This window comes from Brachyhypopomus gauderio, chromosome 16, assembly GCF_052324685.1.
Source record: "Brachyhypopomus gauderio isolate BG-103 chromosome 16, BGAUD_0.2, whole genome shotgun sequence".
Classification (NCBI taxonomy): Eukaryota; Metazoa; Chordata; class Actinopteri; order Gymnotiformes; family Hypopomidae; genus Brachyhypopomus; species Brachyhypopomus gauderio.
In genome coordinates, this window is record NC_135226.1 from 11,390,009 (window position 1) to 11,415,593 (window position 25,585).

The window sequence follows — 25,585 nt, forward strand, 5'->3', positions numbered from 1 at the left end:
CGCTTTGTATTTGTAATGACAATGAGTTGTTTGCACACTACAACAGAATATACAATCAAAATATACACAACATGTACAGAATATACAGTCAAATTTGTTTTATTGTGATGCAAAGCAGCATATCAATTCAAGCAGCTCATTTTATGACATCACCAGTACATTTCTGACACGTCTGTATCTGAGTTTAGCTCATGACATAAATGGGACATGAATCTCATTCTCTCCTTTTTGTCAAAATTTACATCTTCATGACCTTAAAACACATAAACATACTAGATGAAAACACAGGGAAAGTCATCCATTCGGTTCATACCTTGAATTCATGATTTAAACTTAAAAATTAACCCTTTAAATGCTGCTTATGTATAATAAAAGCAAACAGCCAGCTGCCTCATAGTGAGAGGAAACTCCAGACTGGTTCAGCCCCTCGTCGTGCAGGTACGCACAGGAGCAGTGCAAGGATCAGATATAGCACTGTTAAGGTGCAATTGTAACTAGACATCAATGCCTGTTAAAGTGGAGTATGGTATTTACTGTACTGTGGACATGGTACTGGCTACTTGTTTATGTTCTGAAACAAGGGCCCAGTGGCAACTCCTGTGTGAGACAGAAGACTGACATGACAGTTACGGAAATGTCCTCTACTGTAAACAAACCATACTGGACATTACAGTATGGTTAAACCTTTAAATGACTGTTGACTGCATGGTTTAAACATGTTAATGTACAACTGCAGATTGCAAGAGAATATCGGTAGTTTTGTTATTTGTAAATGAGGCTGATAATACCTGTCTGTAGCGAAAGGTACACTCAGCTTAGTATTTGAGTCCGCCTGGTGACAAATACATGCTTTGACCAGCAGATCAAAGATCTAGCTCCCTAGCCAGATCTTGCACTTGCCCTCCTGAGTGACTGTTCTACAGTACAGACTGTGTTTTCTTCAGGGGCAAAATGGTCTCCATCACACTACCTGCACAGAGTTTAAGCTCACTTAGCGCTACCACTGAAATCTTAGCTTGAACATGTGGAGGCAGGTCCTGGACCTACATTTATCGATATGATTGTGCTTGACTGAAGTCTTGTTTGAAGATTATTGGTGGGACCCCTGTAACGGTTAAATAAAACAAACAAGCAAACAAACAAAAATTAATAAGAATCAGGCTCAAAATTTTTAATTTAGATATCAAATCATGAACAACCAATCCACTTCAGGTTCAACCAGTTTCTTTCTTTCTTTTTTAAAACAATCACTCTCATTTTAAAGGAAAGGTTTGGGATTTAAACACACAGACCTGTTTAACTACTTATTTCTTATAACTTATAACCACTTACTCAAATGCATATTCCTATTATGTGCAAAATTGCCTCCACATAGAAAACAAAATCATGCTTGAATTCACACACACACACACACACACACACACACACACACACACGCGCGCACACGCGCACACACCTGCTGCATTCCCTTCACTGGCTTCCAGTAGCTACCTACATTTGCAAAACTGATGCTTGCCTACAAAGCCCAAAATGCACCAGCCCCTCCACACATGATGCAAATAGTCAAAGCCCAATCCGACCTTGAGTACTTCTGACCTCAAGTGCAGCTCAGTTTGAAACAACAAGCTTAAGCCTCATGGAAGACAAGCGTGTTCCTTGAAGCCTTCAAACACAGACTGAAAACTCATCTATCTGTTCATCTCATCTATCAATCTATCTATCGAAATATTTAAATGACCATTGATCCTGCACTCATGAAATTCATAATAACGTTAGCTAACAAATTCTAGCACCACATTGTCTGGTATTGTTGGATATTGCACTTATCACTGTCTGGTATAGTTCATGTTTTATTACACACGTTTAGGTATCAGCTGTATTTCAGCAGTATTCCAATTCATCAATATCTTGAACTTTAACTTATTGTACAGGCAAGGATACATTTTGAGTAATGACATAGCACTTTACCTCAGTTTGGATAAGTGCATCTGCTAAATACCAACAATGTATATGTGAAATTCACAATCTTTCATCTTTGCATCCAAAACTATCAGTAGCGGAAGAAAAAAAAACACTAAAAGGAATAGACTACTTTTGTGGGAAGTCAAATCCCACCTCCTGCTACTGTGTTCTGCAAAACAGCCAGAATCAAATCAAGAGATGTAAAAAGCCAAAATAAAGGAAAACGTACACAGATAAACAGGTCTAAGTGTCAAATCCCACACTTGTCCCTTAAATGAATTCACACTTCCTGATTAGCCCGTCTGGCCGGCCTGTCTCTCCCGGTATCGTCCGTCTTACGGCTCAGTCTCTTCTCCCTCCCCTTCTTCTCCAGGGCAGACCTAAGGCGAGCTAGGATGTGTTTTTTGGGAAACTTTAAAGTGGTACAGCCGAACTGACTCACTCCCCCAGTGTCTCCTGGGAGTTTTTCACGGCGCTGGACCCAACTGCGCCAGCCCGGCTTCCAGCAGTACACGCTGTCGTAGAAGCGCGAGCCGTTCTCTCCGCCCAGCACGTAGATCCGCCTCTTCCACCGTGCCACCCCTCCAGCGGCGATGCGGCGCGGGAGACCTGGGAAGACAACGGGGCTGGGAGCGCGGTCGCTGCCGCCGCCCCCCGGGACGGCCGACGATTCGCGGTCCGCCCCCGAGCCCCGTCCCTCTCGGAAAAAAAGCACACGTCCTGTGGCGTCGAGTGGTTCCAGCTGGGTGTAGTTGCCGTCCAGGAACTTGGCTGCGTCGCGCATGTACCCGCCCACTGCACAGACTCCGCCCCTCACCGCCACTCCTCCGGCCAAACAGGTGGCGCCGGAGTCCATGCCCACGCGGCTCCAGGTCCTCGTGGCGGTGTGGTAGATCAGCACGCCAGCGTGCACCACAGCCCGGTTCTGCTCCAGCGTGGCACCTCCTAACAGGTAGAGCCGCCCCCGCAGGGTGGCACAGGCGAAGGAGCGCAACGGCAGCGGCAGGCGGGGACCTGGCGCCCAGCTCAGCGTGCCGAGGTCAAAGGTCTCACAAGTGTCTAGAAGCGCCATACGGTTGCAGCCTCCCATGGCATAAAGGACATCTCCGGAGCCCAGCAGTCCAAACATAGCACGCGGCTGCTCCATGGAAGGCCGAGATATCCACCGGTCTAGCACTACATCGTACTCGTGCAGCGATGAGGACACCTGGCCTGTCCGTAGAATGCCTCCTGCCACGAAGAGTCGACTGCCCAGGGCCGTACAGCCAGGGCACAACAGGGAGCCCAGGGCTGAGAGCTTCTCCCACTTGCCGGTGCGTGGGTCAAAGCAATCGACTGTGTAGTCACTCTCGCGCAACGCCTCGTCCTCCCTGGGCTTAAGGTCCACACACACGATCTTCTTCTCCAGCATACCTTCGCGGGGCCTCAGAGGGCCACCCATGCCCTCCGTGCTGGCCCTCGGCCCCAGCTCCTTGTTCAGGCGCCGGCTCTCGTCGGGAGCCAGCAGCCCTGGACGCAGGTGGCGCAGCAGGCCGGGCATGTGAACGTAGCGCTCGCCGGGCTGGTGTTCCGCCCAGCGCCGGGCTGCATCGTATACCTCCGTCTCGGACTCCACGCCCAGCCGGTCGGACTCCAACAGGCTGCCCAGGGTGCCCGAGTCCAGCAGCAGGAAGTCCCGCTGCCGTGCCACCCGGGGAAAGTGCTGGGCTACAAGTCTCATGGAGGCCCTGAGCAGCAGCTGGTCATGGTGGGACCGTGCTAGGGAGTACATACCTAAACAGTTCTCCACAGACAGGTGCTCGAAGAGGAACCTAAAGGAACACAAACAAGTTTTTCACCAATTCTGCACAGAATACTTTTTTTGCCCCAAAACACAGGATTCCCAAAACTGCACTAAATTATGCATACCTGGAGCAAAGATTTTGCAAGGGCATCACTTGAAGACGATTGGCTGCCACAAACAAATCCTCTGCCGTATCAAGGGTGAGCCCCGCTTCCCCTGTGTAGACAAACTGGATCACGGACTCCATAACCGAAGGAGTGACCTCCTCCAGACGGATCTCAGTGAGTCGGGACTCTACCAGGGGGCTCGTAAACATGGCACGGAAATACGGACTGACAGCAGCTAGGAGAACTCTGCAAACAACAATCAAACCAACCAAGCTAGAGCAGACGTTCCATAAGCATTTGAGCTACAAAAAGCAGAAGGAGGTGCGTCTCCATCTGCACATGCCAGTGTTTGGGGTTGTGACCTGACAACTCAGAGAACCAACACGACTTACCTGTGGCACATGAAGCTCCTTCCTTCTACAACAAGAGTGACATCGCACAACTGCTGAGCATCGAGGAGCTGTTTTAATCCTGCAAGACAGTCCCGGGAGAGAAAGGGAAAGGATAGAAATTCATTATATGGTAAAATAATTTATTTGCGCCATTTTGAAACTTCTCGATACATACGTTCCATTACATATTGATGCAATACCAGAGCCTATACAGTGGCAAGAAAAAGTATGTGAAATTACCTCGTTTTCTTCATGAACTGGTCATAAAATGTGATCTGATCTACATATAAGTCCCAACTATAGACAAACTCAATGTGCTTAAGCTAATACCACACTTATTATTACAACATTTACAATATTTTATGTCTTTATTGGACACCTCCATTAAACAGTCAGTGCTGGTGCAAAAAGTAAGTCAACCCTTATGCTAATAACTTTGACAAAAGCTAATTAGAGACCCACAATGTTTACAAACCACAGGAACCTATAGAATCAGACAGTCAGTCCAAGTGTCTCACCCAGAGTAATATATTCTCCCAAGGGAGTAGTAGTGTCATCAGGAAAGTCCTCTTCCTCCGAGTCGCTGTCGGAGAGGGGCTCCCCGCCACCACTGTCAGCATCATGCCAAGGCTGTGGCTTCCACGCAACCGCTCCACCTTTAACTGTGTTCATCTGCCGTAAAACAAAAATACAATTACCTAGCACATTTACCTTTCCTGTCAAACCTACACTACAGAAATGACACAAAATTATAACCGTAGAACAATTTTACCATATAGGTGAACTTCTGCAGTGAAATTACTTAAGGCTACACCACACCATATAAATGCTCAATATACTCAGTACTGTGGATTGTACTTCAGTTGCAGGTCATACACAGTGTACCGTTTCTTTTCCACACTCGGGACTAAACACACACTAAAGGTTATCTACTTTCAGTAGAACAATACCGTTGGTTCTGAGGGACGAGCTCAGAGGTACTGAACCATTCAGCTGGTGCCGAGTGTCAGCTGGGTCAACTGCAGGAAGGCTCGGACTGTCCGGACTCGTGACGTGGATCTGCTACACTGCCGGGGCGCAGCCGCGCTCGCCAGGTGTCTCACACCCCACGATCTGCTCACGGAACCCGACCAGATCATCACGGTTCCCGTCCATTCGGCTGATCTACATGTCACTGCGCGTCTCGTCTGCCCATCACACCGGCCACGGTTCTCCAGCAGTTCCTCATCTTTAAAGCGGCCGTACCGGTGGTTCCGAGGCTCTTTAACTCGCACCACACGGAACAACGGGCCACGTCCTCAAACAATAACGACATTCACGCGTGGCTCGCAGAACTATACCCACTGCTGGACGGACTGTGTTTGGGGCTCTTCTAGTGCTCCATGCCGGAACAGAACCGAAACACTTCCGCTTTCCTCAAACCAGCGGAAATGACTACTTAACCTTTGTTAGAGTCCGGTTTAAATACGGGGTATCTACATTAATAATCTCATATCTGCTTTAGTTAATTATTCGTGATTTGTTTTATTTTAATATATATATTTCGGCGGCTTCCACTTTGACGTTTGGTTGTTTAGATTTAATTTACGTGTGGCGCACAAACATTAGCTAAAAAGCATGACCACCTTGGGTTTCTGCTTGCATTTCTGCCAACTCTATCTCTCTCCCACAAAAACACACATATTATTATCATTATTATGTATTATACACGTTATTATACATGTGTATAATAGGAACAACACAGGCTGTCTTTCATCATCGCAGTCATAACATACCGGCTTCCGTAGTCTCGTCGTGAACTTGAGCCAACATGGCGTCCTCCATCAGGACGGTAGCACGGTTGTGTTCTCTATTCCGCTTCACGTCGACAGCGAGACATCATGGCTGTAACGTATCGAGGACGTTCCCCAGATCGTGTTCTTCTAACGGTGCGCGGAGCAGTCTCTTTGAGCACATCAGAGAGGGCTACAGCGACAAACCCCAGCTTAATATGCCGTGGGTGTGCGAACACACGGACGAAGTCGTTGCCAACTTGGAAAAGAGGAGAGAGGATTTAGGGGCGGCGGACGTCAGGGTGGTTGTAAGTGCTGGAAGTGCAAACATTCACACAGAATAATGCTGTCGTTCTGGTCCATCTGTCCTGCATGTGCAGTGCGTGTTAATCTGTCTTTCAACATGTCTGGTCCTGTTTAGATATCTGTCTGGAAGCAGCTACAGGAGGTGCAGGATGAGATAGCGAAACTGGAGGGAAGGAAGGCTCAGATCAGTGCCTGTGTCAAAGCCCTTGTGGTGAGAAGGAGTTCTGTGTATATTTAATCTATCGCAAACAAGCATGGAGAGTACAACATATTTTGCAGTGTTATGGGGTAATTAACTCACCTAAACCAGCCATGATCTAATACACCCAACCCAGCCCTAATCTACCATCATTGATCTAATATACCCAACCCAGCTCTAATCTACCATCATTGATCTAATATACCCAGCCCAGCCCTAATCTATGATGCATGATCTAATACACCCAACCCAGCCCTAATCTATGATGCATGATCTAATACACCCAACCCAGCCCTAATCTATGATGCATGATCTAATACACCCAACCCAGCCCTAATCTACCAGCCATGATCTAATACACCCAACCCAGCTCTAATCTACCATCATTGATCTAATACACCCAACCCAGCTCTAATCTACCATCATTGATCTAATACACACAACCCAGCTCTAATCTACCATCATTGATCTAATACACCCAACCCAGCTCTAATCTACCATCATTGATCTAATACACACAACCCAGCCCTAATCTACCAGCCATGATCTAATACACCCAACCCAGCCCTAATCTACCAGCCATTATCTAATACACCCAACCCAGCCCTAATCTACCAGCCATGATCTAATACACCCAACCCAGCTCTAATCTACCATCATTGATCTAATATACCCAACCCAGCCCTAATCTACCATCATTGAGCTAATACACCCAACCCAGCTCTAATCTACCATCATTGATCTAATATACCCAACCCAGCCCTAATCTATGATGCATGATCTAATACACCCAACCCAGCCCTAATCTATGATGCATGATCTAATACACCCAACCCAGCCCTAATCTATGATGCATGATCTAATACACCCAACCCAGCCCTAATCTACCAGCCATGATCTAATACACCCAACCCAGCTCTAATCTACCATCATTGATCTAATACACCCAACCCAGCTCTAATCTACCATCATTGATCTAATACACACAACCCAGCCCTAATCTACCAGCCATGATCTAATACACCCAACCCAGCCCTAATCTACCAGCCATTATCTAATACACCCAACCCAGCCCTAATCTACCAGCCATGATCTAATACACCCAACCCAGCTCTAATCTACCATCCTTGATCTAATACACCCAACCCAGCCCTAATCTACCATCATTGATCTAATATACCCAACCCAGCCCTAATCTACCAGCCATGATCTAATACACCCAACCCAGCCCTAATCTACCAGCCATGATCTAATACACCCAACCCAGCTCTAATCTACCATCATTGATCTAATACACCCAACCCAGCCCTAATCTACCATCCTTGATCTAATACACCCAACCCAGCCCTAATCTACCATCCTTGATCTAATACACCCAACCCAGCTCTAATCTACCATCATTGATCTAATACACCCAACCCAGCCCTAATCTACCATCCTTGATCTAATACACCTAACCCAGCCCTAATCTACCATCCTTGATCTAATACACCCAACCCAGCTCTAATCTACCATCATTGATCTAATACACCCAACCCAGCCCTAATCTACCATCCTTGATCTAATACACCCAACCCAGCCCTAATCTACCATCCTTGATCTAATACACCCAACCCAGCCCTAATCTACTATCCTTGATCTAATACACCCAACCCAGCTCTAATCTACCATCATTGATCTAATACACCCAACCCAGCCCTAATCTACCATCCTTGATCTAATACACCCAACCCAGCCCTAATCTACCATCCTTGATCTAATACACCCAACCCAGCCCTAATCTACCATCATTGAGCTAATATACCCAACCCAGCCCTAATCTATGATGCATGATCTAATACACCCAACCCAGCCCTAATCTATGATGCATGATCTAATACACCCAACCCAGCCCTAATCTATGATGCATGATCTAATACACCCAACCCAGCCCTAATCTACCAGCCATGATCTAATACACCCAACCCAGCTCTAATCTACCATCATTGATCTAATACACCCAACCCAGCTCTAATCTACCATCATTGATCTAATACACACAACCCAGCCCTAATCTACCAGCCATGATCTAATACACCCAACCCAGCCCTAATCTACCAGCCATTATCTAATACACCCAACCCAGCCCTAATCTACCAGCCATGATCTAATACACCCAACCCAGCTCTAATCTACCATCCTTGATCTAATACACCCAACCCAGCCCTAATCTACCATCATTGATCTAATACACCTAACCCAGCCCTAATCTACCATCCTTGGTGTTGCCATCACCATCCACTGCGTGCTTCACCAGGTTGGTTATAGGGGCTCAGTTTCACTTTTGTCTTGGTGGGCAGTTTTGAATCTCAAGCACTGTCCGTTCTGACGACATTAAACGCTGGTTCTTGAGTCCTGGTGGATTCTAGCTGGCCTGTATGCAGTACAGACTGTATGTATGTATCATCCAGACGTGAGCTGTACAAATTTTGAAAATTTTCTTCTGTTACAGGAGCAACATGACAAAAAGGTTTTATCTGAGGTAAGTTCAGTCATTCATGCACTATGTTTATTTCCTATGGATTGCTTATTCTGCTTGAGGTCTTTTAAAAGTAGGACTAGCACACAATGTTCTGTGCAAACATTGGAAAGCAGTGCAATGTTAATGTGAATTATGAGTGAATGTGGCCTATTGGTGTGTTGGTGTTGGATATATATATTTTCTTTACCAGTCAGTGTGTGCCCATGTTTGATGTCTTAGAGTCTCTCTCCCCTCTGTGTTTGATGTATGAGTCTCTCTCCCCTCTGTGTTTGATGTATGAGTCTCTCTCCCCTGTATTCTCAGCTTGCGGACTTTAAGAGCGCACGAGAAGAGGGCAGAGAGCTCCGTGGAAGACTGAGTCAGCTGTACCCGCTGCACAGTGAGCTGGAGCAGCAGTACTACTGCCTGGCACTGAGGCTGCCCAACCTCACACACCCAGACGTGGTAGGGGGCGTTTCCCTGTCAAACTCACTCTCATTACACACAGCTTTATTTCACAGCCATAATGAATTTCTTCTCTCTTTATTTTTGACTAATGGCCTTTTGTTTTCTGTTAATGACACTGGGAAACACCGGCTGTGTGTCTATGGCTGTATGTCTCTGGTAGCCCATTGGGGATGAGAGCCATGCCCGGGTGGTGGATGTGCTCGGACAGATACCAGGTACAGTAGTTGCCCCTGCAGTCCAGGTGCAGTAGCTCCACAGCAGTGTGGTGTTGAACGAGCCCGCTCTCAGAGAGACCCGCCGGGCCTAACTGGAGGCTGCTTGTGTTACTTGTTCTCAATTTGTTCACAGCGTTTTCATTGTGACTTGCTTCTCTGAAATATGCTTGTAATCACCTTACATTGTAGTTTCCACATTTTATAGCAGAAATCTTTTTTATGCATACTCAGTATGTATGTATTCTCTATATCAGTAAAATGTATATGATTTGGCATTGTGTCTGTCACAGAATTTGATTTTAAACCCAGGGGTCATCTAGAAATCGGGGAGAATCTGGATATCATAAGGCAAAGGTAAGACACGTTCTGTGGTTCTGATCCACTGAGTTCATGTTGGAGGAGACTTTGGCTCCTCTTCATCATTCTGGTGTTTGTTTTGCAGACGCCTTGCCCATGTGTCGGGTCACAGGTCGTATTACCTGAGAGGGGCAGGGGCCAGACTTCAGACTGCTTTACAGAATTTTACTTTGGACCTCCTGCAGAAAAGGGTCAGTGAGGGGTGTGTGTGTGTGTGTGTGTGTGTGTGTGTGTGTGTGTGTGTGTGTGTGTCTGTGTGTCTGTCTGTCTGTCTGTCTGTCTGTCTGTCTGTGTTTTTAATCAGAAATACATTAAATATTGAAACTCTGTTTACCTGGGGACAGGTGTTTCCTATGTACAGTCATACTGCCATATGTACTGTTCCTGCCATCAAATAATTCTCGTATAAGGACATTTTAATAGGCAATGATCCACTGTCATATTTCTTGTGGCTATAAATGTTTGTGTGTAGTTGCTGATGAACTGGGGTGGGTTTGTTCTGTGTACAGGGGTTTGTCCCGATGGTCGTTCCAGACATGCTGAGAGCAGCCGTGTTTGTGAGTAAGACTTATGTCGCAGAGTTAGCATGTGTTAGCGTGTGTTTAGCGTTGCCCTGTGTGATCGCTCTCTGACCCAGTCCGCCTCTCTGCTCAGGAGGGCTGTGGTATGCAGCCGCACGCCCAGCTCTCTCAGGTGTACACGCTGGACCCCAAACGCTTCCCGGACCTCAGCCTGGCTGGCACGGGGGAGGTGGGCATCGCTGGTAAGAAAGCAGAAGGACTGCAGGACAGGGTTGGGTTGTTTTCACAGGGTTTTAATACAAAATGACCAGGTAACTGTGCTAAAGACTGGAACACCTGTGATCTACTAAACAGCTGATCACGACAGTAGCACTAATGGTAATATATGTAGTGATGTGAGGTTTTCTCTGCAGGTTACTTTATGGATCATGCTGTAAATGTAAAAGACCTGCCAGTCAGGTAGGGGCTCCTCCCTGTATGCTCATATAGGAAACATGATCTCTACATACTAATCTCAGGTAATCTACTACTGAGTATTTGTTTTGTTTGGTTAAAGGCTGTGTTTATGTGTGTGTGTGTGTGTGTGTGTGTGTGTGTGTTGCGTTTGAAGGACAGTGTGCAGCAGCACGTGTTTCCGAGCAGAAACAGAGACGGGCAGAGAGGCTTGGGGTCTCTACAGGGTCCATCACTTCAACAAGGTAACCATAGAATCATAGAATCACAGAATCACAGAATCAGAATCAGAATATCTTTATTGTCATTATACCAGGTATAACGAAAATTAAGGTGCCTTACTTGTGGTGTAAAGTGTTTAAAATATTTTAAATAAACTATAAATTACAGAATTTACAAGAAAGTATTTAACAAATAGTTTTAGAAGCAAAGGTCTCTACAAGACCAACTTGTAACAACAAGAAGCAAATGGGAATGATCAACAATTACAAGTTATTTAGTGTCCGAATAGCAGTGGGGTAAAAGATGCTTCTGAGCAGGTTTGTCCTTGTTTTAATTGTTCTGTACCTTCTACCTGATGGTAGCAGCTCTAGGAGATAATGACCTGGGTGAGAATTGTCCCTGATGATTTTATGGATTTTTTGTAGACAACAAGAGCTGTGTAGATCCTCCAGGGTGGGTAAGGAGCACCCAATGATTTTCTCTGCAGATCTCACAATCCTCTGTAGTTCTTTTCTGTGTGCTGCAGTGCAACTGGAGAAGCACACACAGAGTACGTGAGTGAGGATGCTCTCTATGGTGGAACAGTAGAAGGACACCAACAGCCTCTGATTAATGTTGTTCTTCCTGAGGATACTCAGAAAGTAGAGTCTCTGTTGTGCCTTCTTTGTAAGCTCCTTGGCGTTCACACCCCAGGATAGGTCCTCCTGAATATGAATACCCAGGAAACGAAAGTCTGTGACCCCTTCTACACAATCCCCGTTGATGGTGATGGGTTGAATGATTTCTTTTGTCTTCCTAAAATCAATGACGAGCTCTTTTGTCTTTGATGTATTCAGACGTAGATTGTTGTCTGTGCTCCACAATGACAGCCGTTCTACCTCATCCCGATAGGCTGTCTCGTCGGCTGTGGTGATAAGACCCAAAATGGTTGTATCATAGAATCATTGAACCACAGAATCATAGAACCATATAACCACAGAACCATATAACCATAGAATTATATAACCACAGAATCATAGAACCACAGTATGACACGTGAGAAAGACAGCAAGCTGGAATAAACAGAGGAGGAAGATAAACTAAGATCAGTTAAGATAAACTAAGATCAATTTTTGCAGGCTAATTTGGTCTTTTTTCCCAATGTGCAGGTGGAAATGTTTGGTATAACTGCAGATGAGACGGGTGAGGAGAGTTCTCACTTGTTAGATGAGTTTGTGTCCCTGCAGAAGGAGATTTTCTCATCTCTCAAGCTCCACTTCAGGTGTGTAAAAGAAAACAAAGTGTACATGCAGTTATTGTCTCATGTCTTTTCAGGTTCAGGAGTGTTTACTTGGTTTGCATTGGCTTCATTCCTGGATTGGGGTTAGTGTTGGGGTTATGGTTAGGGTTAGAGTTGGGGTTAAAGTTAAGATTTGGGTTAGGGTTAGATTTGGGGTTGGAGTTAAGGTTAAGATTGGGGCTAGGGTTGGATATTCTCATGCATGAACAGCCACACATGCGTCTTCAGCTTAACTTAATCTTGCTGCTCTGTAAATTATTGACTGGTTCGCAGAGTTAATCACTGATATTCAGCAGTTCCTAACTCTGGAGGGCAGAGCTATGAGCAGAGTGCTGCTGCAGTATTGTAATCAATATTATAATCAATATATTTGCATAGGTTTTCTGACCCCTTTTTCCTTTGGGTGCACAAAGCACCATTTAAGTTTATGAAGGAATTGCGTATTGAGTCTGCGGACGTCTTGTGCTGATTTTCTGTTTCTATGGCAGGGTGTTGGACATGCCCACAGAAGAGCTGGGTGCTCCAGCGTTCAGGAAGTACGACGTGGAAGCGTGGATGCCTGGCCGGGGCAGCTTTGGAGAGGTCCGTACAGCCGACATGTCACTGGAGATACAGAACCAGAACCACACAGAACCAGCCCTAAATCCTGCTCCAGACCTGCACTGCTCTAAATCATTACTAAAGTCTAAACATTGCGTTTTACTCAAGCTGTTCCGTCTCTTACTGTGCTGAACACTGTCCTCACCCAACGTTAGATCTCCAGCGCTTCAAACTGCACTGACTACCAAAGTCGCCGACTTAACATCCTCTACGAGAGCAGCGAGGGCGGTCTGAAGTACGCTCACACGGTGAGTTAGCTCCCCTCGCCAGCTCAGTAATGTGACACAACTGCCAGGACTAAAAGCTCAACGTGGCATGTCCCATATATCACAAAAAATAATTGCAACAAATTTCCATAGTACTTTAGCAAGATGGTGGCATGAGTGTAATAGGAACAGTCCATACATTGTAATATAATATAATAATAATAATACATTGTAATAAAAGCATTTAACTGCCTGTCGTACTGTGTATGACCATGTATGTGACAAACCTTGTCTTGACATGATATATAATAATCATCTGTGTGTCTGTGTTTGTAGGTTAATGCTACCGCATGTGCTATTCCACGTACCCTAATTGCAATTTTGGAGACTCATCAAACTAAGGTGGGGTGGAAAGTTTGAGTCTGTAAAGTCTCTCAGAGAGCTATTAGATGTTGTGTTGAAGTACTTGCAGACATGTAATTAAAATATGTGTAGTCTGTACAGCACAATTTTCAGAATACATGAAATAGTCTAAAGTGAGATTTTATATTATCTGAAATATGAAACTACCCACTAACAGTAAGTCTTGATAGGTGTGACACCACCTCCCTGAGCAACTGCTTAGCATGGCTCTCTGTATGTGATTTTCACTGGCTTTTCTTTTAGGAGGGAACAGTGCGGGTTCCAGATGTGTTACAATCTTACCTTGGCGCAGAGGTGATCGAGAAGCCCAAATACTCCCCCCTGAAATACATCGGACCAAATCAGAAGAACAGACGGCCACGGTCAGTCTCTGAACGTTCCCCCCAGTCTGACTTTGGCAGTAATGCTTAAACCAAAAGGACTTCGAAAGTCGCATTGATTGACATTTTGAAATAACTTTGAAAGGTGTGGGGAAAGTACAATGCAACAGCATCTTTTGTCTTTATTTTTTTTTAAACATGAAACTAATAAAATTAATTTAGCCTGTATGAAAAAAATATTACTGATCTTGGGTCTGATTCTTCTCAACATTTAATGTATGGGGATTTGCTGAGTGTCTGCACTGCAAAATATTAGCCACAGCCCTCCCAAGTGACCACTGCTCTCCTTCTAGCTAAGGGTATCGTTGCATTGGCTATATCAATAGTGGTGTAATACTAAAAAAAAAAATTATATATATATATATATATATATATATATATATATATATATATATATATATATATATATATATACATACATACATATATGCACACACAAAACTGCACAATTTCATAATAAACATTTATTTTCCAAAAGATATGTAAGCTTACAAATTGCAATATTACATTGTTTTAATTTATTTTTTGTGTATCATGTCCGATGTCTATGTACAAGTTCTATCTTGGAAACATTCCTCCAGATACTCAATGTCATGAAGTGACAAAAATCAGATCAGAAGACTTGGTACCAAGTACTACTACAGAATTCCTTGTTGCTGACTTTTCCCCGTAATCTTCTTGGAACACTCCAGAAGAGCATTATGGATGTCTTTAGCACAGGATATCTGGGACTTTATCATGCTGAGATACTGTGAGTAGGACAGGGACTCTGTCTGCACTGTGTCTGGCTTGGTGGCTGTAGGCACCAAGTTGGGGGAGTGTTTGGCACTGTCGATGCTCTGAGAGAGGCATTCATGGGCCAGGCGCTGGAGAAGACACAAAGAACACGCTCTAAAAACATACAATAAAACAGCCAAAACATACCAGGCATTCATTCATTCACACATCTACCAAAAATTAAAATTTTTAAACATCTATAGCCTTGGTACTCTGACATTAAAATTACTCTTAAATTCCAGGTACTGGTTTATTATAAAATTTCAGTTTGTCAGTTCCACAGGTATAAAAATGTCTAACACATTTTACTGTTAGACATTTTGTGAAGCCTTTACCAGACAGAGTTCCACCTGGTCACACAAAGCGTAGAATTCCTCGAAACTCTTGTCAAAGCGCTGGACTGTGGCATCATTGCTCTTTCTGGAAAATTAAAAATAAAAGTATTGAATGCCTTGATGTTCAAATTTACATGGAAAACACTTTCTAGAAAATGTGTAATTACATAGCATATTTTCTATACTTCAGTGTCAATCTGGTATTTTTCTAAAACTGTCCATGTACAGAATTTCCAGTTCAATATGGGGATGTGTACAGGGGGAAGACAACAGTCAGGGTGAGGTGTTGTAGGACAGGCGTTCGGGTCCAACATTACCGTAAAAACACTCCAATAAGGTTAATTTATCATAAATAAATTGCTTACCGGTAATTTAATTCCATAGACAAGTTACTGTAATCATGAAGCAACTACTCTACCACAGACACGCTGCATCTACTTGAAAAGCTCAAAAATGGCCCACTTTGCATTAAATTATACCAGTGGTTCCCAAAATGTAATCAGGGTAAGAGAAGACACCCAGATTTATTGGAAATTTATTTAACATCTTCAAGTAGGGGCAACTGTTCTCCCTTTAGTTAATCTGCAGTTTTACAGGTATTGAGCATCACAGCACAAATAAGCTAATGAGACAAACATTTGTGTATGTCTGCATCTGGTCATGGAAAAAAATTGACACCACAAAATCTGATATGGACAAACAAGGTAATGGTAATATGAATGGGGATTTTACATCTGTGATCTGAATGGACACGCATGATGAGCACATTGGTCTGGGCTCCACCTGTAGCACTACTGGTGATTAGAAGTTAACAGATTTCTAGCAATGTGGACTGATCACCACAATCCGCTGAAGGACCTCTGGGTCAACAGTTCCTGAATATCCAGAGCTGTCAAACGTGGATCGGAAGTCGCTGTTGTCGTTTTCGACCACTTACCTCTGAGACAGTGGCTTTTCTGCCCTCTCTGCACTAAAATCGAAGTACAGACACAGACTTTCTGTTGAGAACAGCTTAAGACTGAAACTGTCATGCATGTCACCAAGCTGAAACTCATCATTGTTGTCATTTTGTAAAAGCAAATACTGCTTCCAAATTATTAGTAGTACAACATAACATACGATAGTAAAGCTAGTACGGGTGATGGTATACAAAAGGTAACGTTAATCAGGAAATACAATAAATATTCTTAATGAAGTATGCAAATATCCCGGAGAGGGAAAGGAGCTACCATGTCTTAAATACAGTGAAATATTTTGGGAACCACGGTATTACAGTAATAAGAACATTACAAAGAGCCGTAGTAGAAGAAGGACAACATTAAACAGTCAGGCTCAGCTCCATTCCCAAATGTTTTCATCAACCACTGAGTTTCCCTCTGGGATCAATAAAGTATCTATCTAGTTTGAGATGCAAGTTACTTACATTTACTTAATAACATCAGGCTACATCCTAGTGGGATAAACATGTGAAAACACTGTATTTAAACTGATGTGTACTTACACTCCGTTGTCAATAGCAGTATTGTGAGCAAAGTTTTGCGAAGCAATGTTCATGACATTCTGAAATAAAAGAGAAAAGGCAAATTAAAAGTCCTTTATACTGTCATGGTAAACGTATAGATTTAACTAACTAGTATTAATATGAGAGCTAATCAGCAGGACACGTGAATCCCAGTTACATGTCAAACAAACCTGTAAACTTTCCTTTAATTGTGGAATAAGCATTTTAAATCTGTGAACCGGGTCGAAGTCTTGCTGGCTGAGTTGTTGTGGCTGCTGAAGCATCGCCGCCTGGTGCGCTCCGACCTGCGGGTTTAAACTCACGGGCTGCTGCTGCTGCTGCTGGGATGTCATTGAATTAGCTGGCAAATGTAGCCGCTAAATGGGCAAAAGACGCGAATTAAAAACTAACGACTTTTTTCATTCCCTACAGCCTTTCTCCCTTCTTCTTTTTCTTTTCTTTCTCCTCTTCCCTAACCTTCTTCCTCGCTAACCCACCACGTCGCCTTTACTGTTACCACAGTGTGTGTCGCCCCCTGCAGGCCGGGAGTGCGCATGCGCATGGCGTAACTTTTTGCTTCACTCCATATTAATGCTGTAATGCCGCGTGTACTTGTATTTTCAATATCGTTAAAAAAGTACAGGAGAAATGTTTCTAATAGCTACAAATAACGCAACTAACTATTTAATTTGGCGTATTAAAACATCGTTATTAGCGAGGTCCGAGTATGCTCGATTGTAACAGGTTGTACGATAGATGGCAGTACACGCGCAGACGTTCCAATCTGACGTAGATCGAACGAATGAGTCTTGACCCGGATGTAAACAGTACCCACGTGTTGTCACCGTGTATGCGGCTGCTGTATTGCAGCTTTTAAACTGTGAATAAGTAATTATTAACAACTAACTTGCTTTTCAGGTAATAGTTTTAATCTACCTACAGTCACGACTGTTTTAAAATATGAGGATAGGTGAGATGGTTATGTACCAACCCTTTAAGGTTGGATAACTTGGATATCGTTGGCTGTGATTGCTATTGACAATTACTGGGATCATCACTATATCACTGACTTTGTGTACATGTCTCTAGATTTTTGCAGCCTGTGATAACATGTTCGCAGAGGAGGAATGGGCAGAAGCTCCCCCAGCTGGTGAGCAGTCCCCTCCTGTCGGTAACGCTAAGTCGAGTGGGAAGGTAAGTTAAATAGCTAGTCAGTTAGCTAGCTTCTACGTTGGTTTGCGCACACAGACAAACGTAATTACAATACAATTTCTGTTTAACTCCACTCACAGTCCAGGGTGATCAACAAGCGTCGCCTTAAGCAAACCCTCCAGACTTTAGGATCAGTTCCAGTCTGGGACAGTGCGAAGTCTTTTGAGGACAGCGATGAGGCGATGGAAGAAGGTCCTGTGCACGTCAACAAGCCGAAGAAAAAGTGCAAAAAACGGAAAAAAGTATTTGATGAAGAAGGTGAAAGGGAGCAGAATGGAGCAGAGAAGCGCGTGAGGAGACTAACGCAGAACCAGAGAGGAGAGGGTGAGAATCACGTGAAGAGACCGAGGCCAAAGCGGAACCAGAGAGGAGAGGGTGAGAGGCAGAGCAGGTGCTCAGTGTGGTGATTCTTCCTTTGTCATCCCTCAGTGACAATTACTGTTCTGTGTCCCAACAGGTCTCGATACTTCTGTTGAATCAGCTAAAGACAAGGACAAGAAAGGACAGAAGCAGAAGGACAGTAGGTGCCCAGAAGATGCTACTGAGAAAAAACTGAGCAGACAACAGTGGAGGAACAAAATGAAGAACAAGAAACGATCCAAGAACAAATTCCATCACAATTCAGCTGAAGTGGCAAAGATTAACACGGAGGGAGGAGAAGTGACAGAAGTCCTCCCAAAAGCTGAGAAAACACAAAGTCATGACCTGTCACCTAGGGGAGAGAGATGTGGACAGAAGAAGAGTACTGGTGCGCTCGTAAGTACAAACGCAGCCAAAAACAACAAGGCCACTGCAGAAAAAGAAAGCAAGAGCATAAAGTGTATAAAACCTACAGTCGAGAAGTTTGTTGATGAAGGAGCCAGAACAGGGAGCACTGCTGCTCATCCTCATCCTCAACCGTGTGAAAAACAACAGCCAGTCAAAAGGAAAATCCACTCGCTTCAAGAAAAGAAACTGCGTCATATTTTAAATGCTCACGTCGCTGCCAGCAGTGAAAAATTAGTAGGAGAAAAAGGAGAAACGTTAAATGCAGATAATGAGGAGGTGAAATGTACCCTGGACCGCTCGAGCGCCCTCAGGTCACGGATGGAGAAGCGTCTGGAGTCTGCTCGCTTTCGATACATCAACGAGCTGCTGTACACATCGACCAGCGGCGAGGCCAAACGCATGTTCAAACAGGACCCGGACGCCATTCAGATCTACCACAAGGGCTACGTGGCACAAGTGAAACACTGGCCTGCAAACCCTGTGGATCTGATCATCTCCTACATTCGCCAAAAGTGAGAGAGGTTTAGTATTACTGTAGTCATTTTTGCATAGTTTTAACACCTTCTGACCAAAGTGAGTGATTTACTCTGTCTGGTTTGTGTCAGACCATCATCTTTGGTAGTGGCGGACTTTGGCTGTGGAGACTGCAAGATTGCAAGAAGTGTGAAGAACAAAGTACACTGCTTTGACCTGGCCCCGGTGTGCGACCTGGTCACACCTTGTGACATGGCCAGAGCAAGTAGCCTCCGTCATTATTGTGTTAAGCATTAATTAGGCTCACAAAAGCTCTTGAATTTGGGGTGTACAGAAATACATGTTAATGAAGTCTGGGGATTTATGTGGAAATGATATTCTGAATGCTATTTCATAGTATTCCTGGACTGATAGTGTTATGTGCTATCGTAATCAGGCTCCTTGAATCCTTAATAAATCTGCTAACATCGGTTCCTGTTTTCTACCTGTCCAGGTGCCACTGGAGGATAGCACAGTGGACATTGCAGTCTTCTGTCTCTCGCTGATGGGGACAAACCTGAGCGACTTTCTGGCAGAGGCAAACCGAGTGCTGCAAATGGGGTGATTTATCCTTCACTAACTTTCATTAGTAGTGAAACTCCCAGTACCTATTATTACTGACTGGCCACCAGCCAGGTAAACCCGCCCAGCTACATCATCTGTGGGCCGCCTTTGCTTGTTTTTTTCTTTGCAGGGGTTTTCTCAAAATTGCAGAAGTTGCGAGTAGGTTTGATAATACACGGCAGTTCATTGGAGCGCTATCACATCTAGGTTTTAAGTTGGTCAGCAAGGTAAGATTACACTCACTTTTCACACCAGTGATTGTGTTTTGGTTTTGCCTCTAACAAACAACTGTTAACAAACATGCTGTATGTTAAGTCAAAAAAAATTTGCCCATACCACAGTGTGTTTCATTGAGAATGCACACACTATTAAGTGTGGGATTTACCATAAAGGTGATTAGTAACAGTTGTAAAGGTTGGTAGTGTTTTATGTGAGTTGACATGTATTGCTTGTGTTCAATTTTTAGGACACAGACAACAGCCACTTCTACTCCTTTGAGTTTGTCAAGGTACAGAATCCTCCTGGTCATGTCAAGAAGACTGGGCTTCAACTCAAACCGTGTCTGTACAAAAAACGGTAGCTGCCCTGAGCTGGAGGAACACAGCACAGCAGAGCAAAAACCCACACGCTACAGTAGTGTGTCAGCTATACGTGTAAGCATGTAGAAAACTCACACGCTACAGTAGTGTGTCAGCTACATGTGTAAGCATGTAGAAAACTCACACGCTACAGTAGTGTGTCAGCTACATGTGTAAGCATGTAGAAAACTCACGCTACAGTAGTGTGTCAGCTACATGTGTAAGCATGTAGAAAACTCACGCTACAGTAGTGTGTCAGCTACATGTGTAAGCATGTAGAAAACTCACGCTACAGTAGTGTGTCAGCTACATGTGTAAGCATGTAGAAAACTCACACGCTACAGTAGTGTGTCAGCTACATGTGTAATCATGTAGAAAACTCACATGCTACAGTAGTGTGTGAGCTACATGCGTAGACATGTGGAAAACCCAGACGCTACAGTAGAGTGTCAACTACATGTAGACATGTAGAAAATCCACACGCTACAGTAGTGTCGGCTACACACATACACATAGAAAATCCACATTCTATAGTAGTGTGTCAGCTACATGTGTAGACGTAGAAAACAAACTACAGTAGTGTGTTGGCTACTTGTGTAGACATGTAGAAAACACTCACACTGCAGTAGCGTGTCAGCAACACATCAGCAATGTGATTTTCTACACATGTAGAAAATCAGACTGCTACAGTAGCATGTATAAACATGTACAAAGTTATTTTTACATGTTGTCTAAATTTTGGAAGCTTGCCAGAGTTTGTTTATTCCACTATGAGCCATATTAGTGATTTTTATAATTTGTTTAACAGAATAAAAACATTTGTTTTTGTACATATTTGTAAAATTAAAAACCCTGACTGGAATGAAATCGCTGCACTTCTGTACTTCTATATCTGAGCTTTGCTTTTCAGATCAACTTCAGTTTACAATCAGCACTTGAATCCGTCTGTTTTGAGTGTGCTAACTAGCCTAACCCTTCTGAGGGTGCAAATTGCTGGATCTAATCTCGTTTGGAGTGGCACATGTGTGACGATGTTTTCCTCAGAGAGGTTCCAGTGTCCATCTTTGCTCTGGCTGTGCACGTACAGCGGACAGTTGTAGATAGGTGTTGGTGTTGAGGAGGCCCTGGGGGGTGCACTATCAGGGGAGTGGATATCTGGGCTCCTCACTACAGCCCTGACCCAGAGAAGTGGAAGAGGACAAGGCTTGGTGGACAGAGTGGTGTGCAGAGCCTCGAGCCTTGTGTCCCACAGTGCTCCATGTAGTTCCAGTCCACAAAGACAGACACCAGTCGAAGGGACAGAGGATTGAGAGACAGCAGCCCCTAGTACCTGAGCATGGAAAGGAAAAGTAGGAGTTATTACTAATGAACACTAGTTGGTTGTTTTTTGAGTTTTGACTACTTCACTTATTCATTAAATTCATTTTATCATGAAAGTGTTTCATAGGGCACCTGAAAATAATCATTATGTAATCAGCTGAAGAACAAATGAATTGCATTGTTATTACTTATTTAACAAAACTGCCAAAATATAGAAGCAGGGTATTAATAATTGTACTGAAGTAAAAAGTACTGAATTAGGAGTTAAGATTGACATTAGAAGCCAGGTGTTTCTAATCAAATTCTCTTGATTAACTGATCATTGGCGTGTGTGACCACCTCTATGAAAGCAGAAATTCTGGCAGTTTGCTGGTTTGGAGGATACAGGTGTGTTAACACAATACCAATAAGGAAAGACAACAGCAGGGATCTCAGAGAAGCAATTGTTGCTGCCCATCAGTTTGGGAAGGGTTATAAGCTCATTTCTAAACAACAAGTGTGTAGCAGCAGCCCAGTTAAAGTCCAGACCTCAGCCCAACTGTAATGCTGAAGTGGCCCAGTTAAAGTCCAGTTAAATGCCCACATGTTTTTGTAAAACTACGTGATGCATTCTGTTCTGTTATTATTCATCAGAGGTTTTGTTTATGACTTTTAGACGACTTTAAGGACCAGATGACTGATATGTAAAACCAGATAATTCATAGAGGGTGTATTTTTCACATTCACATTTTCACATAGCTATAAGCTTTTCTGTTCTGAGGATTACCTGAATATGAACTTGCAACCACTCACACCAACAGTCTCAACATCAGCAGGGTATTCAAGAGTGGATAACCCGAACCTTCTAGCACGTGAATGTATGGATATGATTGTAGAGTTGGTAATAGGGTATATGTGATTCATATTCAATTTTCAGAATGAAAGTGTTTTTAAAAGCTGGTGATTTACCTGGAAATGCAGGGAAATGCGGCTGGCGTCTTTGCGTTTGTCGCAGACGGTTTCTCTGATCAGGGACGCCAGAAAGCCCCGTGGGTTGGTAAAGGTAGATAAAGAGTAGACGTGAGGTGAACCATTAGAACCCTCACACTGATAGATTTTAAGCAGGTCTGCTCGAGTTTCCAACTCTGCGATTGTGGATGATGAAGTGTATGGAGTAGTAGAGAGGTCTCGGGATGGCTGAGAGATTTCCTCTAGCATCGAGGATAGCGTTTGTCTAAGGTGATTCCACTCTGTCTGCAAAAATGTACGCAGAGGACCCAGCGACGCCACTTCCACACCTTCACCGCTGCTCTCTGCCGGGCAGCCCGTCTGGGCTAGTAACACACGCAGTCTTCCCAGAATCCTTCTGTAGTCAGAGTGCTCTTCAGCATGATACAGGTCATCAGGATCATGTCTGATGGGTGCCAAGCTGTTTTGGGACTGGAGAAGTAGATTGCTGAGTGTATGACTTTTGATCTTCACCATTTCACTGGACATTCCTTCACTAAAGCCGAGCGCCTGGGCCTCCGTGATGCTCAGTGTGCTTTGAACACAGCGCTCCAGACCTCGGAGAAGGGCCTCTTCATCCGAATACGTATCTAGAAGAATTAAACTCATCAACGGTGCATCTCTGAGGGTTAGACACCTGATAGACATTTTCATTACCATGGGCAGGAGGTTTGAATTAGCTCCTGGTTATTTGGGGAGAAATGTGTTTGTGTACCAGAGTGTGCTGCCCTGTTGATGACCTCTGCCAGAGTATGAGGGCCAGTTCCCCACATAGCAGATGGAGGTTGGAGAGAAACTCTGCACGCTGCTTTCACTGCCTCCAGGTCAGCAGAGTCAGTCACATGACCACCGTACGTCAGGTAAGCTATTGGGACATTAGCAAAGAAAAGAAAGCTTGAATGAATTAAAAATGAATAAACCAAGCTTGAATTAATTAAGGATTATTTAAAAATTAATCAATCAAGCTTGAATTAATTAAGAATTAATAAACCAAGCTTGGCTCAGACCACCAGGGGATGCTTTGAATTAATAAATTAATGACTAGAATTAGTAACTATAAATATTTTGTAAAATCACATTTTAGTTTACAACCAATATTTTAGTGGGCTATTTTTCAACAAATTCGTTAAGCACACACTTTATTAGTAACACCTATCTTACATTTACAGGCACTGGCTAATTTAAGAGGTTTCCTAGGTATACAGTTACAGACTCTAGGGTGTCATTAGCCATACATTTACAGTTCTCTACCCTGTTAATCACTGCCCACACCAGCCATAATCATCCACTCATCACAGTCCTGAGGATGTGGTGGTCTAAGGCAAACTTCATTGCAAAAGATGAGTTACCACTCCTACCTGCATACATACTGCGTGTTTCTAATAAAGTGGGTGGGGAGCTAGGCTGATAATATCCCTCACATAATTCTGGATTTGCATGCACAGCTGTTTATGGCACTTGCAGCTGCTGAGAAGCTGACTTTCACAAACCCACCATAGGTGCACGTTCACCTCATCGAAGCTTGATGGAGAAACTTTACACTGACCAACTGAGACCATTTCAGAAACATAATCAGCACCCTTGTTTTTGGAGGCCAGAGAACACATCTGTAGTAGCATCAACAGAGAACAGTCTTGTACCAGCTATATACTCCAGTGCTCCAGTTGGGTCAGTGCAGAGTCTGGCAATGTGCACCTGGGCGTCTACTAGACTGAGCAGATCCTCCTGGCTCCTGAGAAGAATGTACAGAATATATATTCTGTATATTTAGCATATTCTACTGAGATTAATATATAGTACAAGCTTGTATATTCTACTGAGATTAATATGCAGGACATTGTTGGATATTCCACTTAGATTAATGTGCAGGACAAGGTTGTATATTCTGCTGAGATTAAGGTTGCTCAGTGTTCCTCTTAACCGCTTCATATTGAGGAAGCAGTTCCTCACCAGTTATAAGTTCTTCCTTGTCCCAGATGCTTCAGTTTTTGCCTCTGAAGCAGCACAGAATGGAGGACAGCGCAGCGAAGGAGGGGCTCCACGTCAGCTCCGCCTCTGGGATCAGCGGGAGGCGGAGCTAAGGCCTGAAGCTGCCTGAGAGAGGAGCACAGCTCGCTCTGCAGGTCCCAGTGGAAGTCGCACGCCACGTGCACAGCATGGATCCTCACTGGGGCTGAGGAGGACGTGGACACAGGGCATCAGTGCTGCACTCACATCTTAATACCGGCACATCTCACAGTCTTCAGCATGCAGTTCTTGGTTCCACAGAAGTGTCATCTGTGGTCTTACAAAAACATGCTTCTGGTAGAATAATTCTGAGATTCCAACTGGGTCAATGTGCACTTTCCAGACATCAAGTACAACATTTCAAAATGCAATGGCCAAATAATTTCAGGCCCATGCAGAGTTGTTGTATGGGACTGCAGTAGTAAATAACAGACCTGATCATAACGCAGTGCAATACGTTTTTAAACAAAGGTCTTGCCAAATACCTGGAACAGACAATGGATCGCTGACTTTTGTTATAAACCACAGTCGGAAATGTGGATGGATGTGATTCTCAGCCACACCTCCATCTGCACCGAGTGCTTGATCTGTGTCCGGACCTGCCAGGTCAAAATTGAAAAAGAATATATGTGTCTGTCTCTCCAGTTAAATAAGTCTTAGCTTAGTGGCACAGGCCAGTGGACTCACCTATCATTGTGCAGGACATTAGCTGTTTGAGCCAAGTGATCACTTTGACATCCCATTTATTAAGCAGATGACAGTTGTTCAAGACTAGCCAATGACCAGTCTGAACAGCTGCGTCGAGAGCAGAGAGAACAACATCTCTTTGGCACTCAGACCCAAAAGAAATTACAGTCACTTTCACCTGTTGAAGATTA

The 25,585-nt window shown here is 44.0% G+C and overlaps 5 protein-coding genes across 9 annotated transcripts in view; 2 read left to right on the plus strand and 3 right to left on the minus strand.

Annotated features, from left to right (window-relative positions):
* Positions 1 to 83: 83 nt before the first annotated feature.
* On the minus strand, positions 84 to 6,153 carry LOC143478019 (kelch repeat and BTB domain-containing protein 8). Of its 2 annotated transcripts, none has more exons than XM_076976934.1 (5): positions 6,020 to 6,153; positions 4,763 to 4,916; positions 4,245 to 4,323; positions 3,871 to 4,098; positions 84 to 3,773 (listed from the first exon to the last, which is right to left on the minus strand). In XM_076976934.1, the coding sequence occupies exons 2-5, from the start codon at positions 4,914 to 4,916 to the stop codon at positions 2,243 to 2,245; spliced, it is 1,992 nt and encodes a 663-aa protein (XP_076833049.1). In that variant the 5' UTR covers positions 6,020 to 6,153; the 3' UTR covers positions 84 to 2,242. The 2 variants fall into 2 exon arrangements, with proteins under 2 accessions (XP_076833049.1, XP_076833048.1); XM_076976933.1 differs by lacking the exon at positions 6,020 to 6,153 and adding an exon at positions 5,195 to 5,678.
* Positions 5,850 to 14,345, plus strand: sars2 (seryl-tRNA synthetase 2, mitochondrial). Its single transcript, XM_076976935.1, has 16 exons — positions 5,850 to 6,324; positions 6,438 to 6,533; positions 9,013 to 9,042; positions 9,346 to 9,486; positions 9,650 to 9,704; positions 9,995 to 10,058; positions 10,147 to 10,252; positions 10,571 to 10,618; positions 10,716 to 10,824; positions 10,996 to 11,041; positions 11,193 to 11,280; positions 12,406 to 12,518; positions 13,025 to 13,118; positions 13,292 to 13,384; positions 13,679 to 13,744; positions 14,009 to 14,345. Exons 1-16 carry the CDS (start codon positions 6,055 to 6,057, stop codon positions 14,174 to 14,176), a joined length of 1,587 nt encoding a protein of 528 aa, XP_076833050.1. The 5' UTR covers positions 5,850 to 6,054; the 3' UTR covers positions 14,177 to 14,345.
* Positions 14,346 to 14,594: 249 nt separating this feature from the next.
* Positions 14,595 to 17,279, minus strand: med29 (mediator complex subunit 29). Of its 2 annotated transcripts, XM_076976051.1 has the most exons (5): positions 16,950 to 17,277; positions 16,759 to 16,817; positions 16,195 to 16,227; positions 15,258 to 15,342; positions 14,595 to 15,011 (listed from the first exon to the last, which is right to left on the minus strand). In XM_076976051.1, exons 1-5 carry the CDS (start codon positions 17,109 to 17,111, stop codon positions 14,784 to 14,786), a joined length of 567 nt encoding a protein of 188 aa, XP_076832166.1. In that variant the 5' UTR covers positions 17,112 to 17,277; the 3' UTR covers positions 14,595 to 14,783. The 2 variants fall into 2 exon arrangements, with proteins under 2 accessions (XP_076832166.1, XP_076832167.1); XM_076976052.1 differs by lacking the exon at positions 16,195 to 16,227 and having other exon boundaries at positions 16,950 to 17,279.
* A 289-nt stretch (positions 17,280 to 17,568) lies between these two features.
* On the plus strand, positions 17,569 to 20,420 carry rrp8 (ribosomal RNA processing 8). Of its 2 annotated transcripts, none has more exons than XM_076976049.1 (8): positions 17,569 to 17,676; positions 17,848 to 17,952; positions 18,051 to 18,345; positions 18,428 to 19,250; positions 19,344 to 19,473; positions 19,706 to 19,812; positions 19,946 to 20,042; positions 20,282 to 20,420. In XM_076976049.1, the coding sequence occupies exons 2-8, from the start codon at positions 17,869 to 17,871 to the stop codon at positions 20,393 to 20,395; spliced, it is 1,650 nt and encodes a 549-aa protein (XP_076832164.1). In that variant the 5' UTR covers positions 17,569 to 17,676; positions 17,848 to 17,868; the 3' UTR covers positions 20,396 to 20,420. The 2 variants fall into 2 exon arrangements, with proteins under 2 accessions (XP_076832164.1, XP_076832165.1); XM_076976050.1 differs by having other exon boundaries at positions 17,591 to 17,728.
* The window catches only part of dnhd1 (dynein heavy chain domain 1), a 29,621-nt gene continuing 24,325 nt past the window's right edge, over positions 20,290 to 25,585 (minus strand). For both annotated transcript variants that reach the window (XM_076976048.1, XM_076976047.1), the window contains exons 37-43: positions 25,395 to 25,572; positions 25,193 to 25,306; positions 24,651 to 24,873; positions 24,341 to 24,432; positions 23,416 to 23,565; positions 22,662 to 23,290; positions 20,290 to 21,723 (exon numbers count right to left, since the gene is read on the minus strand). In XM_076976048.1, the coding sequence (XP_076832163.1) occupies positions 21,322 to 21,723; positions 22,662 to 23,290; positions 23,416 to 23,565; positions 24,341 to 24,432; positions 24,651 to 24,873; positions 25,193 to 25,306; positions 25,395 to 25,572 (1,788 nt within the window). In that variant the 3' untranslated portion in view covers positions 20,290 to 21,321. The remainder of the gene's footprint in view (positions 21,724 to 22,661; positions 23,291 to 23,415; positions 23,566 to 24,340; positions 24,433 to 24,650; positions 24,874 to 25,192; positions 25,307 to 25,394; positions 25,573 to 25,585) is intronic.

Excerpts from the sequence above, each read along its gene's own strand:
- sars2 (XM_076976935.1), top strand. The coding sequence starts at position 6,055 with ATGGCGTCCTCCATCAGGACGGTAGCACGGTTGTGTTCTCTATTCCGC. Across the intron at positions 9,487-9,649 it reads ACCTCACACACCCAGACGTG|CCCATTGGGGATGAGAGCCA; the intron begins GTAGGGGGCGTT and ends TGTCTCTGGTAG. Across the intron at positions 10,253-10,570 it reads TGGACCTCCTGCAGAAAAGG|GGGTTTGTCCCGATGGTCGT; the intron begins GTCAGTGAGGGG and ends TTCTGTGTACAG.
- rrp8 (XM_076976049.1), top strand. The coding sequence starts at position 17,869 with ATGTTCGCAGAGGAGGAATGGGCAGAAGCTCCCCCAGCTGGTGAGCAG. Across the intron at positions 17,953-18,050 it reads ACGCTAAGTCGAGTGGGAAG|TCCAGGGTGATCAACAAGCG; the intron begins GTAAGTTAAATA and ends CTCCACTCACAG. Across the intron at positions 19,474-19,705 it reads CACCTTGTGACATGGCCAGA|GTGCCACTGGAGGATAGCAC; the intron begins GCAAGTAGCCTC and ends CTACCTGTCCAG.
- med29 (XM_076976051.1), bottom strand. The coding sequence starts at position 17,111 with ATGACATCCCAGCAGCAGCAGCAGCAGCCCGTGAGTTTAAACCCGCAG. Across the intron at positions 15,343-16,194 it reads GAAAAGCCACTGTCTCAGAG|AAAGAGCAATGATGCCACAG; the intron begins GTAAGTGGTCGA and ends TTAATTTTCCAG. Across the intron at positions 15,012-15,257 it reads ACCAGGTGGAACTCTGTCTG|CGCCTGGCCCATGAATGCCT; the intron begins GTAAAGGCTTCA and ends TGTCTTCTCCAG.
- LOC143478019 (XM_076976934.1), bottom strand. The coding sequence starts at position 4,916 with ATGAACACAGTTAAAGGTGGAGCGGTTGCGTGGAAGCCACAGCCTTGG. Across the intron at positions 4,099-4,244 it reads AGGAGCTTCATGTGCCACAG|AGTTCTCCTAGCTGCTGTCA; the intron begins GTAAGTCGTGTT and ends TGTTGTTTGCAG. Across the intron at positions 3,774-3,870 it reads TTGCAAAATCTTTGCTCCAG|GTTCCTCTTCGAGCACCTGT; the intron begins GTATGCATAATT and ends GTGTTCCTTTAG.